General features: G+C 36.0%; 1 protein-coding gene and 1 pseudogene across 1 annotated transcript; both read right to left on the reverse strand.

Annotated features, from left to right (window-relative positions):
• Positions 1-8,854: 8,854 nt before the first annotated feature.
• On the reverse strand, positions 8,855-13,781 carry LOC105804072 (GTP-binding protein At3g49725, chloroplastic). The gene is made up of 13 exons (XM_012636566.2): positions 13,282-13,781; positions 13,127-13,191; positions 12,973-13,035; positions 12,780-12,869; positions 12,581-12,693; positions 12,134-12,202; positions 11,432-11,576; positions 11,252-11,307; positions 11,100-11,150; positions 10,915-10,969; positions 10,762-10,818; positions 9,825-9,944; positions 8,855-9,753 (listed from the first exon to the last, which is right to left on the reverse strand). Exons 1-13 carry the CDS (start codon positions 13,643-13,645, stop codon positions 9,211-9,213), a joined length of 1,791 nt encoding a protein of 596 aa, XP_012492020.1. The 5' UTR covers positions 13,646-13,781; the 3' UTR covers positions 8,855-9,210.
• Positions 13,782-14,184: 403 nt separating this feature from the next.
• LOC105804070 (squalene epoxidase 3-like) lies at positions 14,185-18,732 on the reverse strand (annotated as a pseudogene).
• Positions 18,733-19,494: the final 762 nt, after the last annotated feature.

A 19,494-nucleotide genomic window follows, 5' to 3' on the forward strand; every position in this document is an offset into this window, starting at 1 on the left:
TGGTCCCCCCAAAAGGATGCCATAGATTTATCATTGTCATCCTCAGTGCTGGGAAATAAACTACACTAGCAGTTAAGCAACATCCTACTAGGCAGAACTCATAGATAGATCCATGTGTATTCTGTTCCCCATTATTATCCCATCTCACTTCTTCGTCATCTTTGATCCGCAAATTCTCCATACCCTTTTTCCATAGAAACTACTCACTCACACAAAGTCACGGTGAAAACAGTAACACTCCAAAACCAGAACAAGATAAAAAAGTGAATATGAAAAATTTTGAAAATAAAAAATAAAACGAAAAGTAAATGCGAGAGAGACAGACCAAAGCGTGTCAATAGATAGAGACATTTTTTTTAGAATTACATTAAAATATTCTTTTTATCAAAAAAATATTTTAATTACTATTCATACTAACATATATTGATAATTAAAAATAATATGTAGAAGATCACTCAACCAAGAAAATGCGTCTCAAGGATCAGTACGTTGTTTCTGACATAGCTATGGTTGTAGATTTCACACTTGAACCTTAGTTATTTTGGAAAGAAAGATTGGTGGGAAAAGGACCCATTTGATTGAGAAGGGAAAACACTTCAGCAAATTTGGAAGTGGATGATAATTTTGATTTCGTGGAAGGGGATATCATGAGATCAACTGTTAATGGTATTTCTTTGATGGTTTTCTCGGAGAGGGTTCATCAGTTGTTCGTAAAAGATATGGCTACTACTGTATGATTAAACTCTTAGGTCGAAACATAGGTTTTGCTACTCTCCAAAATAGGGTTTACAATTTTTGAAAGCCCTCTATGCCATTCAAACTGGTGGGTATTACTTGGCTAAGTTCTAGAACAATGAAGATTTTGAGAAGGTGTTTTCTCAAGAACCTTGGGTCATTTACAGGAAATAATTAACAGTGCAACCATGATAAATAGATTTCAATTTTGCTCAACCTTACCGGAGCATGGTAATGGTCTAGATTTGTTTTCCAAGACTCTTGGGGTATATGTGTAAGCAAAAAATTTTATGGGAAATTGGTGAGATGGGGGGAAAGGTTGCAAAATTATTTTTCAATACTGATAATAGAGCACGAGAACGATTTACTAGAATGGCGGTCTACGTAAATCTGGATAAACCATTAATCTTTCAGGTTTTAATTAATGGTGCTCTTCAACGAATTGAGTATGAATATTTACCGGTGGTTTGTTTTTCTTGCAGACGTTATAGTCATGCAAAGGAGGTTTTTCCAAAATCAGTACCCTGTTCAAAAGCATACAACAAAGTCTTATCTTCTGGTGATAAAGTTTCGTCAGATGATTCAATGATGGTGGAAGATGATATTGCAGAAGGGCTGAAGCTTATGGACCATAGATGATAGTTGAAAGAAAATCAATGAGGAAATTAAGGAATTCCCAAAAATCATAGATTAGATATCAGGGAGAGAAAATTTTTGACTCAAGGTTTAATGCGTTGACTCTCGTAGATGGAAAGGATGGCAGAAAAGAGGAGGGAAATGCTAATTTTTCAATTACCAAAAGCAATGACAAAGCTTTTTTGAAAGGGGTTAAGAGGAATAACGGAAAGGTGGGTGTTGGATCTTCTCGGGACAGAGTTGGGCTGTGTAATAAGGTGGATCAAGAAGGAATGAATGGGTTAGTAGAGTCAAGGAAGGGAGCACGGGTGACAGTGGATATTTTTATTTGGGGGAAGCTAGCTTAAAGGGCCAAGAAAAGACGAAGGCCCAACCTAGTGATTTGGGTTTTATTAATCTAGTGAAATCAGACGGGTTGTTAAAGGAATCTCCTTCTAATCCGGCTTTAGAGGCCTCAAAGTTTTCGGTGCACATTTTGATGGCTTAGTAGAGGTCGGGTCAAGGTCAAAGCATCTAGGGCCTAATCTTGACATTGTTGTTGTTCCATGTTCATTCAGTGTAGCTGCTGGAATTTGTTCTCCGACAAGAACTCGGTCTGGCATAAATTCCCATTTTAATCTGATTTTTGAAGAGGCGGTTAAGGTAGCAGTTCCGTTAACGAAGGGAGATCTAGATTTTGGGCAACATTTGATAGTGGCATTCAAAGAGAATTCGATTCCTTCGCCGATTTTTTCAAGTGTTGTTGGTCTTTCTAGAGTCAGGGGAAACACTGTTATAGTTTCCAAAGGATGGGCTACTAATATTAAGGTTGGAGATGGTAAATTTGAAAGAAATCTCAATAGAACTATTCATGATTGAGAAAGTCGATTCAAAATGATCAGGAACACTCAGGTATATAGGACAAAAGCAGATGTTGTTATTGCTAAGTTGGGGTTGCAGTACTCTCATCGAGTGGAAGCGACTGATCTTGTTAGAGGTATATGAGTTGGGTAAAAGGATTCGATTCAAGTGGAAGTTGTTTGAAGCCATCCTCAGTTTATTTTGGTTCATGTTCTTAGTAGCAATTTTTCTACTAGTGCTTTTATTGCCTTTGTTTATGATAGCCCGAATAAAGTGAAGCGTAAAAGGCTTTGGGAAGATCTGAAGTCATCTATTCTTTATGATTCGACTCCATGAGTAGCTATTGGGGATTTTAATGCATTATTGGCCAAAAATGATAAAAATTGTGGTAAATCCAAAGGTAGAAGGTGCCCTATATATGGTGATTTTGTTGACTCGGAAAATTTGCAAGACATAGGTTTTAAGGGCCTTTCTTTCGCCTGGCAAAAAGGTCAAACCTTTGAAACTCTTGATATTGCAATTGGTAATGATGCTTGGGCAATTGCTTTCCCTAATTGTATGGTGTCTCATCTTTCGAGGATCAAATCAGACTATAAGCCTATTTAGCTCTCCTTTAGGTCAAATTAAAATACGCATAGGGGGCGTCCCTTCTGGTTTTTGGCTAGGGGACTGAACACCCGAATTTCACGGACTTTGTTAAAACAGAGTGGAGGTCTAATAGGTGCATGTCAGATACTATTTCTAGATTTACCATAGATATCAAAAAGTGGAATAAAGTTATTTATAGGCATATTGATTATAGGAAAAGGCATCTTGTTAATTGTTTGACTGGTATTCAGAGAGCGATGGAGAGGTCTAGTTCTGTTCGCTTGTTTATGCAAGAGAAGGAGGTAAGGGATGAGTTAGAATCAGTCATGTATCATGAAGAGTTATTGTGGAAGTAAAAATCTAAATGTGATTGGCTAAAAATGGGTGATAAGAACATTAGGTTTTTTCATAGTCAAACACTTTGGAGGAGGAAATTTATCCACATTTCTACTTGCGACTTCAGAAGGTGAATGGTGTTGTGATCCAAATGTTCTTCAGTCTGAGGAATAATGTTTTTTCAAAACCTTTATGGCGAAATTCCAAGTCTCTTGGGATCTTTACCGCCGAATCCTTTTTCAAGCCTTGATTCGAGTGATATTGACTTTCTAGGCAAGGATATTTCGGATGAGGAAATCAATATAGCTTTCTTTGATATGGCCCCTTTGAAGGCCCCAGGTAGCGATGACTTTCATGCTCTATTTTTCCAAATTCAATAGGATGTAGTAGAAAGCGTTATTTGTGAATGGGTCAAAAGGGTGTTTAATAGTGGTTCGATTGATTCAGGGTTGAACAATACCCTTATTGTTCTCATTCTTAAGGTTAGACATCTTGAGTGTCGTTAACAGTTTAAGCCGATCAGCTTATGTTCAGTGTTGTAAAAGTTGATCATAAAAATTATTTCTAATCGGTTCCAGTTTATTTTTCCCAAAAATAATTGTGTATAAACAGATGAGTTTTATTACAGAAAGGAACATAACGGATAACATCCTCATTGCATAAGAAGTTATTCATTCTATAAGAAGCAAGAATAATAAAAAGTATTGGATGACTATTAAAATCTATTTGGAGAAAGCTTATGATCAAATGTGCTAGGATTTTATCAATGTCTCGCTTAGAGCTACTGGTATTTCAGATTTTCTGATGGAGATTATTATGTCTGCAATATCAAACTCCACCATGCAGATTCTTTGGAATGGGGTTCCAACATAAAATTTTAGGCTGACTAGGGAGATTCGTCAAGAATATCCTTTATCCCCATATTTATTTGTTGTGTATGGATTGGCTTGGGCATGGCTTCCACTCGGCAATTTTGAATGGTCATTGGTGACCTATCAAACTATCTAGAGCAAGTCTGGGTTTGTCACATCTCCTCTGCATTGACGATTTGATTATTTTTAGCAAAATGAATTTCAAGCATAGCCAGATTCTTAAGGTGATTCTGGATCATTCTTGTGAGTTTTCTGGTCATCATGTTAATGCACTGAAGACCAATATTTTTTTCTTGAAAGGAGTTTATGAAGCTTTAGGGAGTGGAATTAATAGTTTGCTTGGATTCCAAAGAGTGGAAAATATCGGTTCTACCTGGGTATTCTTCTTTTTCACGAGAGAGTCACCAATAACACCCTTAGATTTGAGGTGGATAAGGTTCACAGTAAGTTATTCAATTGGGATACCAGGAAGTTGTCTCTAACTGGGAGAGTCACCTTAGCACAACTTGTGCTTCTATCCATATCAAACTGTTTTATGCAATCTTTAATGATACCCGAAGGTATTTGTGAAGAGGTAGAATGTTTGGTCAGGTAGCTTATTTAGGTTTTTTGAATGGAAGAAAGAAATTAACATTAGTTAATTGGGATTCAGGTGGTCAACCTCATTCTTGTGGAGGTCTTGGGTTTCGCTATTTGAAGGATCATAATAAATCTTTCCTGATAAAATTAGGGTTCAATTTGGTATCGAATGATAATGCCTTATGGGTTAGGGTGCTCCATTCGAAGAATAGTATGAAGGAGCAGTTGCCGGAAAGTATCTCGCGAGGTAAGAGCTCTTTATTTGGAGGGCTCCCTTTAAGGTTTGGCCATTACTCAGGGACAATCTAGTGTACTCTGTAGGGGATGGTAGATCAATTCGATGTTGGAAAAACCCTTGGGTTGTGAGTGTAGGCCCTTTGACAAGACACATTCCTTCGCATGCTCTCTTGAAACTTGATTGCAGACTTAATGAGAAGGTAACGGAAGAATGTGTTTAGAATCTAGATTTGTTTCGTGTGTAGGTGTTTGAAGATTTTGTCAGGCCATAGAGAGTATCTTGCCTCCTCAGCCTTTTGCGGGTCAGGATAGAATAGCTTGGAGTCGTAATTCTAACGAATCTTTTTTGGTTAAAAGTGCGTATCACTTGCTCTGGGAGAATTCTTGGATCCCTAGTGATGATTTCTGGAAAACTATTTGGAAAATTCAATGACCGCACAAAGTCTCTCTTTATGTTGCCTGGCTTCAAGTAACGTCTGCTCACTAACATGGAACGAGTTAGGCGTGGTATAGGATCCTTTTTGCCCAGTTTGCGGTTATGAATTAAAAGACATTCTTCGTGTCCTTAGAGATTGTTCGGCTGCGAAAAAGGTTTGGTTATAAGTGGTGCCTGCAAGTCAGAGTAGCAATTTTTTCTCTACCAATCTTGTTGAATAGTTAGTTTCTAATTTATCTTCTAGATTGGATTTGATTTCTGCTGATGTTAACTGGTCTTGCCTTTTTGGCCTAATTGTGTGGCGCCTATAAACAAATAGAAATTTAATCATATTCCAAGGTTTGTCTTGGAATGCTTCTGAGATTGTTAAAGTTTCATTACACTAGGCTAGGCAGTTTTTGTTTTCACATAAGGATAAACCATCTGATAGGTGTATTGACACTTAAGATCAATCATTGTCAGGTAACTTTGTTTATCTACATACTGATGGGGCGAGGAATGTGAGTACAAGGTTAGCCTCTGCTAGCGGTATGGTGCGAGACCAGTCCAGAGAGTGGATTGTTGGGTTTAATAATGATTTGGGTGATTGCTCAATTTTTGATGCTGGGTTAACAGATTGCTTAGAGGTAGTTGTCGAAACCATTTTTTGAAAAAAAAAACAAAAAGTTTAGGTTGTCGACCTTTTTTAAAAAAAATTAAAATTGGGAGTCGCCACCAATCTTTTATTGAGGTGTGATTGGATCACCTAAAAGAAACGGCTTTGGTCTACAAGTTTTAGAAAAACGGATCCGGGAGTCGGTTACGTACGAGGAAGGATTAGCACCCTCGTACGCCCAAAATTGGTACCTAGTTAATTAATTAATGTCTTAATGTCGAAAATTTGAAGAAATATAATCCTTAGAAAAAATTTAAAAACGTTACGTATTAAAACCTTTATCATTTCAGAGAAAGAAAATGCCACACCCAATACGTTAGGGCACGACATTCTAATTTTCCCCAAAAAGGAATTAGGCCAAAATACTAGTATAATAAAAATTTAAAAGAATATCCATTTATTCAAGATTTAAGAAATCGCGGCCCAATACGTTAGGGCACAACTCCTTTAGAATCCCAAACTCGGAATATTTCCTTTATTATTTTTTTAAAAATATTCATTTCGAGAAATCAATGCGTCACATCCAATACGTTAGGACACAACGTGTTGAATTCCCTCCCCAAAAAGGAATTAGGCCAAAATACTAGTGTAATAAAAATTTAAAAGAATATCCATTTATTCAAGATTTAAGAAATCGCGGCCCAATACGGTAGGGCACAATTCCTTTAGAATCCCAAACTCGGAATATTTCCTTTATTATTTTTTTAAAAATATTTATTTCGAGAAATCAATGCGTCGCATCCAATATGTTAGGACACAACGTGTTGAATTCCCAATAATGAGTTCTTTATTTTTTTATTAAAGAGAAATGGTCGATTGTTAGATTTAACGAAGAAAAATCGGAACACAATACGTTAGGGCTCAATTTCCTTGAAAATCCTAAATACGAGCATTATCTCAATTTTGAAAAGTTTGAAATCGAGTAAAAAAATGATGTGATGCTACATTAAATATACCATGCAATAATAAATATTACAGCGTCGTAGAAATAATATAAATAAATGAATAAATAGAATCAATATACATAATAAAAAATAATCACATACAAAATATCAAATGAATGATCAAAATAAAAAAAAATTTTAACATATAAACGAAAACATGAATTAATAATCGAATGAAGAAAATAAACAATATATAAAGAATAAAAGACACATAGTATATATGCATTGAAATTAAAAGTCATACACATAATTTACATATGAAATCTTGGGCTATGAAACTTATACATACATGATGCATTTATGAAAATAAAGGAAAAAAATTATAAAGTATATAAAAATATATATTTGCATTTTAAAAAAATAAATATGTTCATATATATATAAATTAGTTAAAAATATTAATATGTGTACATACATATGTATACTAAAATAAATATATACATATAGATAAAAATAATAATTACATATAAATAAATAAATAATTATATTATACTACAAAAAAATATATGTATATGAAAATATATATACATATATTTTTAAAAAAATAATTAAATATAAAAAAAGAATAAAAAAACTAATTAATAAAAAAAATAAAGAAAATGAAAAAAGACTAATTTGAACTATAAATAAAAACTCTGAGGCAAATCTATACATAAATGGAAATTGAAGGACCAAATTGAATGCACATATTACATGGAGGGACCGGAAGGGAAATTTTTCCTATTTCCCTAAACGGCGTCGTCCAATCAGGATAGAATTGAAATCGAAAATAAATAAAGGGGTAAATTTAAAAATAAAAAAAACTTAATTACAAAAACATTAAATGGCGGAGGGGCTAAATAAATAAATAAAATTCGCAGTGGTATCACCTTCTCCCTTTTTTAAAATCGTAAATGAGTAAAAAATAATCGAAAGAAAAAAAATAGTAAGCCACCTTTAAAAAACTGCCAATCGTTCTATTTTTTTTTCCTCATTTTCTTTTCAATAAAGGGAGAGGCCTCTATTTATAGCTGAGCCTCCCCAAATTTAACAGTACAGATCAATTACATCAACGGCTAAGATTAAAGGGTATCTACAAATTAAATCTCTAAGATTACAAAATCATATCTTCTAAGATTGTATATATCATATCTAAGATTGCATATATCATATCTAAGATTGTATATCCTCGAAAATTATGTTTCCATACGTGAGCCCGGGCTAAAATTGGGTATTACAGTAATCAAAGCTATCCAAGAAGGTTACTTTGTGTCTTTGAATTCGACTTTGCATCGGTGAATTCAACAAATGCTACAAAGCAGAAATCAATGGGTGAAAAGGCTTGTAATCAAGTTGCTGAAGTTATAGCCAAAATGTCTTTTGTTGGGAAGGAGGATATACAGGTGATCAAAGATGTACCTAGGGAGTTAATTGACTTTCTTAGGTATGACAAGGGTTTAGGTAGAAGAGGATTAAAGATTTGGACAGCCTGGAAACTCTCTTTCTTGACATAAAAATTCAGAGAAAATCCTAGGAAAAGAAAATTTTAAATAACAACAGAAATGTCAGCGCAAGCAGCCAACATTAAAAATATACTTGATAAACATTGTCAAAATTGTGTAATCGATTGCCAATTTCTAGGTTCGAATGGGGATAGTGGTTCTTTAGTTTTCATGATAAAACCAAAAAATTCAACATTTCACATAAATAAATTACTTAACCATGCCATGCCTTCTCAAGAACATAAAAAAGAGATATTGAAATAAACTTTAAAGATGTTTGTTTAATTTAATTAAAGTTAAAGATTGTATAATAACATTTTCACGTGAAATAAAGTAAGGACTGATGCCTTCAAAACTATAGTTTTTAAGATTCTCTTAGTTTTTTATTTTAGTTTTGCGCAAAGCTAAGATCTCTATCTCAGACTGAATGATCTGGATCGCCACGCTCGCTTTGTGTTATTACAGTCAATAGCGCGTCGGTGTGGTAAACGAGGTCGTTATGAGCATGAACAATCTTTGGGTTAATATGATTTTTATTATTGTTCGTGTGCACAAAATCTAAAGATTTGGGATTCAAACCTTTTAATAAGTACAATTTTGCAAGCAAAGGAAGTGCATCACATTCTACATTAAATATACAACAAAGTTTGAGCTCTCATGCAGCATAATCCAATGCCTGGAAACTCTGTCTTCATTGGGAGATCCATAACTCTGAACTCGACCTAGGGAAACGGTGAGATTCATCTCAAGTTGCTCTCCGGCTTATTCATCATCTGTGCCATCAGGGCTTTCACCAGTATTTTGATGATGGTGTGTGTGATATGCTGACAGTCACCAGAGGTGAAGAAAATGAACTGCATTTGCCTGCTGTTTATTGTTCAACTGCTACCTCTTCATCCTCTTTTCGAGGGGGCCTCCATTTTCGATCGATGTAACTGTTTCCCACTACTTTTTCAGACTTCAGCTGGTCATCTTGCACCTTGAGCTTTTCATCTATAAGTTCCAATAGTTCTTGCAAGCCCACGCCGGTTAGTGCCGACACTTTGACATGAGGAACATGCTGAGGTTGAGATTCGGAATCTTTTTCCACCTTACACTCATTGGAGGTCTCAGCTTGCTGCTGTTCATTCAGGGTATTCCAGTAGTCATCCGCAGTGTCGTCCTCTGACAACAGCCAGCCATCAGAGTAATCGTCTTGCTTGTCATCCATGGTCTGTTGAAGCTCTCCAAGTGAAGGCTTCAATGCATCACTACCATCAACTGATTTCCCATCTAATAGCTCAAATGCCACATCACAATCTTCTCCTGGAGAATCTTTAGTCTCACCATCTTCTGCAGCTGAGAAATTGCTCATCTCAACATCTTCACCATCATCCATATATTCACCAGCACCCATTTCTTCTTCATAATCAATCTTAGTAGATTGTAAAGTTAGAAGACATCATTTTTATTGTTGTTTTTGGAGAGGAAAGAGTGGTAAAATACCTTGTTCCAGACTTCAATCATGTTCTGAAGCTTCTCCTCTGACACTCCAATTTGCTGAAGAACTTGCAACACCGTGGACCGATGTTCATCACGGTTAGGTGCAGTGCAATCTATTACATGCTGCATAGTTATTAGAAAAATCCATAAGCAGGCAGGACAGAAATCTTGATTCTCTGACTCAGGAGATAATGTTTCACATAAATTACACGTCCAAAGAAAGAAACTTCAATTATTCTGAAAAAAGGACAATTTAAACATGTTTCAAGGATCACTCATCAGAGTTTGCTGATCATATTTATTACTTACAGTGGCCAATTGACCATATGAAGAAAAATTCATTTAGAACCAGACTACTCAAAAGAAAAGCAATAACAATAACAACAATAATAACAGTGAGTGACAGCAAACCCTTGATTGCATAATAATTGACCTCTTAAAGAGGATATATCTGGGTGATAGGAGATTTGGCAAATGCAACACTACTAAAGAGGGTAAAAAAGCTGCTTGGGAAAATCCGGTGTAAGGAAGAAAAGATTAAAGGCAGATATCAATATTCTTTAACCAAGATACTGCCCTTTCAAGTTTCAATTCTTTCGTAATAGAATCTACTTGAAAGTCATTTCTCAATAATTCATTGCTTCGCAACAAAAGAATATGTAACTTCAGAATTGTAAGGAGGATAAAATTAAGTTACTAAGAAATATTCTCTTTCTTTTTTTCTTTTTAATTTATCTGGATTTTAGAACTGTATACAGCCAAGATAAGGTTCGATGGTGTTAATCAGCTTTGATTGATTAAAGATGATCAAAAGGACAGCATCTTTAAAAGAATCTGCTTTTATAAATAGACAAAGAAGAAAAGAAAGTCGAAACTACAATTTACAATAGACAATTTTTTTTTTTTTAAAAAAAAAAAGGGAAAGTTTATCCGTTCATACCAGAAGGAGGTTAGCCTCCAGCACCTCTTCCAAGGTTGAATGAAATGCTTCCACCAACTACAAGAGCAATATCCATCAGTGAATGAAGACCGAAAATAGCAAAAAGGGGAAAAATATAATCAATGACACAGATACTCAATGATTTTCAGTTACCTGTACTGGCAGATCAGATATGAATCCCACAGTATCACTAAGAAGCACTTTCCTCCTGAATTATTATGTGCATAATTAGATCAATTGCATAAGATTGTAATCTCGTCAATGATTAAAAAGCATGTTTATATTTGATTGCCAAAATTTGTGAGAGAGGAAATTAGATTAGATATGGACCAACTCACCCTGAAGGAAGAACAACACTTTTTAATCTAGCATCCAATGTTGCAAACAATCTGCACAAAGCCATTGCCTCCAATTAGGCAAAAACATCCATCCTTTTACTTATAACAAAGAATTTAACTTCGAGGAAAAATTGTTTTAAAGAAAAATATACCTTGCATCACTATACAGATTACTATCTGAGAGTGCACTAATTAATGTAGACTTCCCCTGTTAATTGAGAAAAAGGGTAAATGTTGAGCATGAGACAATAGAGGGAAAAAACACAAGATATCTCTAACTTGTTAGTCTGGTTGAAACAAAATGCAGATTAGGTCAGAATTTGGCCACCTACAGCATTTGTGTATCCTACAACAGCAACAGTAGCTAAACCTCGGCCATCAAGTCCACCTCGTTTCTTACGAGCTGCACGTTGCACAGCTCGGGTACGGCGAACCTCTTCAATCTGGGATAACAAATGATTCCGCCGCTCCAAGATTCTGAGAATAAGTTCCAGTCAGCGAACATATAAACACACACTGAGTTAATAAGGATTATGATAACAGAGCACAGTAAATAGTGGCTAGTTATAAAAGAGCAACATACAGAGACTGAAAACAGGCATACCACAATCCAAATAGCCAGATCCAAATTGAGATGAGAGGACAAAGGATGAATAAAATAGTCAATATGGATGGCTAGAAACCTCTAATAAAAGAGCACGCATTTCATAGTTATCACCATCTTAGAAAGGAAGGGATATAATCAACAAGGCAATGCTAAACCAGAATACCCTAAGCTCCCATTAATTAAAGAAGAGTAGACATTCTTGAATGTATTCAGTTATTATGGAGGGGATGGGGCATCTCCAGATAATAATAGAACAGACATTGCCCATTAAAAAAGAAATTTCAAAAATCAAGAACAACTATAGCATGCATATAAAAATTCACATGGTATCCAGGTCATCAGACATTTGTGAGTACATAAGCATCTGAGACAGCTTCACACACACACACACACACACACACACACATATGTAGCATAAAGAACAAACCTTCGGCGTTGAAGCTGCAGTTCAGTTTCTCCAGCACCACTGATGAAACCACGACCCCCACTTCCTCTCCTGCAACCAATACATATGCATAATCAAAACCATTTATAAGAATAGACAATTATTAGTGACAAGCATTTATGTACATGACAAATGAATATGTTGAGGGGATAGAGAGAAATCAAAACTGTTTGAACTTTAAACTATGGAAACATTTCAATCTTCACAAGAGAATATTGGAAAAAAGAAAAAACATTTACCCATTACCCCACCCTATAAAGTTAATTTCAACTTATTCTCAGGTCATAGTGTTTTTCCTATTTGGTTAAAAGAAAAAAGAGGAAGGATTTATAATCTAAGGCAGCTAGAATAATGGTCCAAATCATCTTGGAAATCTTCAAAGCTTTATAATCTAGTCCTATTTTGTTCTACAGGGAACTCAGGCCTCACCCTCGTGCACTAACAACTTCAACTTCTCCACTAGCTCCAAACGTATTGCGGCCGTCCAGCCCACGTACACGGACAAGTCTACTCTTCTTGTACATAAGAGCTGCTAACTCAGCCTGCATAATAGCAAGTGAAACAAGTCTTAGTGAAAATAGTGGAATTCAAAATGCGATGCCATGCCAAGTAAAGCCAGGAATTGCACCTGTAACTTGGCTTCCTTAGTGTGTGCATGAGCATTGAATATTTCTATTATAAGGCCAACACGATCTAAGACAGGTTTTCCCAAAATTCGCTGCCAAAGAAAATAGAAAATATATTAGCAAAACACATTACAGTACAGCTTGAGTTTCCATTGCCACCAAAAGAATGAGAGAAATTAGACAGCCAGTACTTGCCTCTAAATTACGTTGCTGTACTCCAGACAGGATGGTATTGACAAAAACAGCATCAACTCCATCCTAGTAAAACCATATGGTGATAGATAAGGTTTCCACAGTTGCATTAAAATCATAAGGTCGTTACGAAGAACATAAGAAGAAGCTGTCTTGCCTTGGACTCCAGAGCATTCAAATGGCATTTGATGTTTTCTACAGTTCCAGGTCCAAAATACGTGTCTAGAAATAAAAAATAAAAATAAAAATCAAGAACAAAACATTAAAGGAAGAAGTGACTAGAAACATGATTAAACAAGAGAGTTGAGATACCAGCGCGGATTTTGGCAGATTTAAGAGAAGGGTTTTGGACAACAACATGAGGAGGCAACTCCTTATCGAAGAAATCAGAATGAAAGTAGCCATCACGTTGTTCCTCAAGGGAGTTAGCTAAACAAAGAGCCTCGTTGAGTTTGGCCTGCAAGAAAGTAGCGGGACGGACACGAGGCTGGACGACGAAAAGGCGAGGTGGGTCAGATGGATCCCTGCTGAAAACTGAACCGGCGGTGCTTTGATTGTCTTCGGAGCCTTGGTTCAAAGTTGAGTATGATGATGAAAGAATGGAAAATGAAGAAGAAGGAGAAAGTTGAGATCGGGACCTGAGGGAGGACCGTGACCAAGTGAGAATTCTTAACATTTCTCTGAAAATTGTTGGCTAATAAGAAAATTTTGCAGTTTCTAATGAAATAGAAAAGGGCCCTGGAGTGGGACTATGGGAGGAACGTTCTTCTTTCGCTTCTCTAGTACTTGATCGAGGGGAGGGGTTCCGTAATCGGACGGTCGGTCATGTTTTAGCCCTTCAGCTTATAAAATTAAAACCCTCGGAGCCCATCTCCTACTTTTACTACGACTCCATGCCTGTCCAACCCATTCACCATTTTGAGGATCCAAAATTTGCTTTTTCGGCCTTGTGTTTTAGCAAGTAGCCCCATTTACTCAATATCATTTTTAAAGAAACTTTCTCTATTCAAATTAAAATTTTCATATTCATTGTTAAGTAAAATTTATCCTGTAAATATATTTTAGGTAATGTGATCTTAAATATAACATTCAATTTTTTTTCCAGAACGTAGTTTTATATAGCTTATTGCATGTTTATGAATGACGGCTTTCATCCAGCTTCCATTGTGTTTTGTTCAAGTGATATTTCTTCACTCAGTGTTTTGATTGTTGAAATTTATTTACTCAACAATGATGAATCTTTTCTTTTATTATTTCTCACAGTGTAATACAACAAATATAAAGTAAATTGGTTTTTGCCACAACTTCTTTCATAAATGAATGAACAGTTCGCACAGTTGAACAATGTCCTAGGATGCACTTATCATTTATCAGTCATCCCACTAAATCTTGGGTGCTAAAAGATGACGCTACCATGATGGGGTAGATCAATCAACGGGCGGAGCTCGATATACTGCTGGAACAGTGGCAGGAAAGAACATTTGTCTCACTCCCTCTGCTTTGATTATGGGGAAAATAATACCTGATGCACTCTGCATGAATGAGAGGAAAAAAATATCATCGCAAGGTGGCGAAATCCAGTTCAACATACACAGATTTTATACTTTTAGCTTTGATTTTAAGTTGAGCTAACACATATTAATGGAAACCTTTGTACCATGGTATCTATTGAAAATTTGTGTGGAATGTCAAATAAATTGTACAGTTAGAATATCTACTTCATACAAGTAGAGTGCGGTCCCAAGGAAAACAAAAGGAAGGAGCAAAGGTGAAAAGAGAGGCATCAACTGTATAAAGAATGGAATAATACATGCCGAAATTAACCTAGCTCCAATTAGCATACGTCCAAGTGAAGGAAATGGTAAGAGTAGGAGACCAATTCCATAAATTGCCACAGCAAAGAAATGAAGAACTAGACTCAATGGGCAAGGATTTAAACCAGAGAGTAAAGCTACTGGTCCTGTTGAGAAATCACCCCCAAGGCTTAAATAGTCGAACAGGCTTCTCGCATTTCCGACCTTGCTTGATCAGGGGAAGCAGAAAACACCTTGTAAAGAGCACCGGCCAGCGTATTTATTGTAGAAGCCACAGGCTGCAGTACACCAAACAGAAAATTTTGAAAATAAGTAATAACATCTCTGATTCATTGTATATCTCCAAAGACCAATCAGGTTGGAAAGAAAAGGGGCATCATCAGTGGCGGAGCCAAGATGTTAATATTGGGGTGCCTAGCTAAAATTAGATATGCCACATAACAATCGATTTAAACATATAAACAATTGATTTTTGGGAGGGCTATAGTATATATACAAAGGGGGAAATTGCGAAAATATTAAACCTTGGGGAAGCCTACTTATATTTTTGGGAGGGCCATAATATATCTACAAAGAGCTAAATTGCAAAAATTTTAAACTTGGGGGGGGCGGCATGGCCCCTCGGCCTCTACTAGGCTCCGCCATTGGGCAAAATGTCAGTGGTCGAACCTAGAATTGAAGAATTCTTTTTCTTTTATCTCAAGAACATTGCTAGACCATCAGTTCAGATTTTTGAAGATGACGCCAAAACCTAGTGCTATTGAAACGAAACGAAATACACAATCCTAGCTAGTTGGTTAGAATCGAAGCATGTGAAGCCAACTATATGACATGGGGCACAAAGGAAATCAAATGGTGAAAGAGCTATTGTTACTAAAATAGGATCATAGAGTAAGCAGCCAACTAACCTTGCGTAACGTGTAAAATGATTCGAGATACTTAGCCAGGGCACCTGCATCATGAAGGTCATGCAGAGGCCTAAGAAGATCCCGAAGAACAACGATATCAGACAATGCGACAGTCATTCCTCCACCAGTTAAAGGTTGACGCATGTTGAAAGCATCACCCATTAGAAGTGCTCCAAGAGTCTGATGAGGATCGGCTGGCGTGCTTCTATTTGGCATGGTTCTAATATTACCTTTGTCAACAGCAGCAATGAAAGCTTCACAAAGCTCAGGTGGAACCTGAAACAGACACTCTATTCGATTAAACCAAGGTAACATGTGCAGAAACGCAAGGGATGCTTTAACACCAATAAAGGATTAAAGTTGAATGTTCTGGTGAAACTATAAAGAAATAGGTACTAATCCAAAATCATGAATCAATCAACAATTAGCTGATTACCTGGGGTGCCACCATGGTCTTCAAATAATTTGCCATTTCTCCATTTGCAAGAGAAGGCACTTTCTTCCCTGGAACATCAAGCAAGCAGTGAACCTCTGTGCTACTGATCAGATAAAACAAGATAGGCGAAGGATCTGCTAGGATAACATGTCCGTGATTTGGAAATGGGAGTTTACAGTTCTCTAGGACCAAACCCACAAAACAAGAGGGCACATCTACCTGTTGAAAAGTTAAAAATGCTAAATTTACTTTCCTGCTAGAACATCATAAGAAACTGAGGACATGCAAATTAAATGATTTCATTTAGTATTCAAGCAGACAATGCAACTCTAAGAAATTATAGCCTGAAAGACGGGAGAAACCAAAAGGGGGCAGGCAGGGGCGCTGTCCCCCTTGGATAAAGTGGGTTTATTACAATTTTAGACCCTCATATTGTTTTGTAATATATTTAACCCTTTTAGCATGAAATTTTTAAGTTTGGCCCTCCAACAATTTATATTCTTATCCTGGCCCCCAACGAAAATTTCTTGGCGTCACCACTGCCAAAAGATAACTGTCTCATCAACATGATTTTCTATATCATTATTAGATAAGATGACAAAGTATTCACATAACAAATAGAAAATCGTAACTTCACCTTTGGGTTGCAAAGAGAGTGAAGTAGGTTTGAAAAGCAACCATCACATACAATCGTAAGAGGAGCATAAGCTCTTAATTCTTGACCATCCTTAGTTTTGTATTGCACCCCCCTAACCTAATTGTTCCCTTTTCTTGAAGCAGAGATGTTACAGTTCCTTCTTCTAACCGCACACTGATAATTTTACATACGATGGTGAAAGAAGATCAATTGCAAGCTCGTAATTCATTAACCTAAAAATGTAAAATGAAATATTACGCATGAAAAAGAATTGCAAAATCAACAATGCTGCAATTAGTCGGTCATTAATATGTATGTAGCACAAATCCGGGAAGCAAAAAAGATAACTTGGGAAGAGTGGCAGCTTTTTCTCTCATCCTCCGTATGAAACGCCCATTATGGAAGCTCCCCCCGGCAACATCTGCATGAAATTTCTCCAGGGGATATGACAACTTAGTATTTCTCCCATCCTTGAAGAGAGCATATCCAAGCACTCTTTGTGCATCAATTTCTTCCACACAATCTGTAACCAGAAGAGAACCAAGAGATATCATTTTTTTCTCTTTGAGTGAATCAAATAGGGAGAACAGATCCAACAAAAACCAAAGTTTGTTCACAATTTAATAGATGCATAACAATTTCAATGCATACCTTCAAGGCCCAATTCAGCTAATTTAAGGTATCCTCCAGGCTGCAGGAGTTCCCCAACAATCCTGTCGGGTTCTGTCAAGTCTCTTTCTATCGCACGAACCCGCCTTCCATCCTGAAATAAGCAATAAGACTGTAAGTAAATCAGCACTAAATAACTAAAAAACAATCCTTGCAAATGAACACCAGTTTAAGCCCTTCTATTATTCTAATGGTTGAGAAATCATCTGCAACCTTCCCCAAACAAAGCAAATACATGGAAAAGTAAAATTGCAAGGAAGTTCAAGTTGGTCTTAAGCTCTTGCCCTTAAGGGCAACCTATCCAGGTTATTCTAATTCTAGAATCTCTTCAATTGCAGTAGAATCTTACATAGAAAAGAAGACAACAATCAAAATGAAATCCAAATTGTTTCTGAGAATTCAAAGTTCAAATCAACAGTCAACAATCTGATTATTTACAAGTTAAATTCTAAACAATAGCCAATTACTCATTTGATCAAAAGATATAAATTTCCACTAAATACCAATAAAATTCTAAACAGAAATTATTAGTCAAACGAAATGTACAGTAGATAGATATCTTTTTCACTACGTTAACAAAGGCAAACTTCTTATCAACTCCAAGAACACCAATTTCGTGAAGAGTATCCATAAGTAGCTTACGTTCAGGCAATAATCAACTAAATTTCAAGCCAAAACAAACAAAACCCAGATTTTCAGTAACAATGAAATCTCGGTTAATCAAAAGAAACAGGAAAATGAGTAATCACTAAATTTCAATAATTACTCCAACATTCGACAAAATCAATCTATAAAAAAGAACACAATAACTTATAGCGCATAAGAAAAAATAATAAAATGACCTTGCCAAGAGTATGAGCAAGAGCAGCACCAGCAACGCCGGCACCGACAATGATGATATCATCGCCTGAATCATTTTCCGGGGAGCATTTTCCTGTTTCTGTGCCGGTAACAGTGTCAGTTTGGATCTCAAATTTCCTAGAACCTTTCTCGATTTTCTTCTCTCTATAGCTATCATCCCGCAAAATGAAAAGTAAAACAGAGCCAAAAAGAGAAACCAAGAATGTTCCCCCAATAATATAATTATCGAAAACCATCGTCATTCTCTTCAAAGGACGAAACCCAGAAGCGGAATTCACAAGAAGGGATATAGAGCTTTCTTGGTTTTTGTAGAAGCGGCAAGTGGTGGTAGCTTTGAAGGGTTTTTTTAGCCTTGTTTTTGATGGAAAACTCCGATATGTGGTGAATTTGAGAGATATTGTAGGAGATGGGAGCAGGAGCAGGGCCTGAGAAGGAAGGCGATGTTAGGATTATGCTAAGTAATGGATTGAAGAAGATGAAATACTAAGGTTTAAAAAGCAAGTCTCGTTTTATTATTGTTCTTAACAAATTTACAGTTAAAACCCATGACTCTGTTCTTGTCTTCCTGTTTAAAGAAAAAAAATGTGGTTTTTACATGAAAAATTGAAACAGAAGTTAGAAGCAAAGTTGAAGGTAGAAGAGATGAAAAAGCACGGAGAGGAGGACACGGTGATGTCTGTTATTGATGAGACTCAAATTAAGTCACTTCTAAAGTAGCGAATATTTTGACCATTAAACCATCACAGCTGATTAATGACATTTTTTTTGAGCTGTTGTTGGTTCCACTTAGCTTCCTTTTTTTGTCTAAGATACAATTGTGGTTACTTGCACATATGTTCCTTTTTCTTTCTTTCTAGATGTAGTTGTGGTTTCTTCTGATTTTGTTTTAATACATATTCGGCTTTGGGTATTAAATCTATTTCTACTTGGATTTGATAGTAATTGATATTATTATAATATTTGTCAATATATTTTATCAAGTGTTCTTTCTACTCTGTTGTTGTAGATAGGTTGTTTCTCCGAGTGTTTTTGAAATAGTTCAAATATGGCTAATAATTTTTTTCTGTTTCAGTTATACCAGTGAGGCTGCTGATTTTAAGATGAAAGTAGTAAAAAAAATCATCTTCATATACCATACCTAATAACATAGATTTTATAAATGTCAGAAAATTTTTTAATAAATGAAAAGAAAATTTTGAA

This window comes from Gossypium raimondii, chromosome 11 (genome assembly GCF_025698545.1).
Source record: "Gossypium raimondii isolate GPD5lz chromosome 11, ASM2569854v1, whole genome shotgun sequence".
NCBI classification, from domain to species: domain Eukaryota; kingdom Viridiplantae; phylum Streptophyta; class Magnoliopsida; order Malvales; family Malvaceae; genus Gossypium; species Gossypium raimondii.

Coding starts and splice junctions, on each gene's coding strand:
- LOC105804072 (XM_012636566.2), bottom strand. CDS start 13,645: ATGTTAAGAATTCTCACTTGGTCACGGTCCTCCCTCAGGTCCCGATCT. Junction 12,870..12,972: donor TACAGCAACGTAATTTAGAG/GCAAGTACTGGC, acceptor TTTCTTTGGCAG/CGAATTTTGGGAAAACCTGT. Junction 12,203..12,580: donor GAAGTTGTTAGTGCACGAGG/GTGAGGCCTGAG, acceptor TATTGGTTGCAG/GAGAGGAAGTGGGGGTCGTG.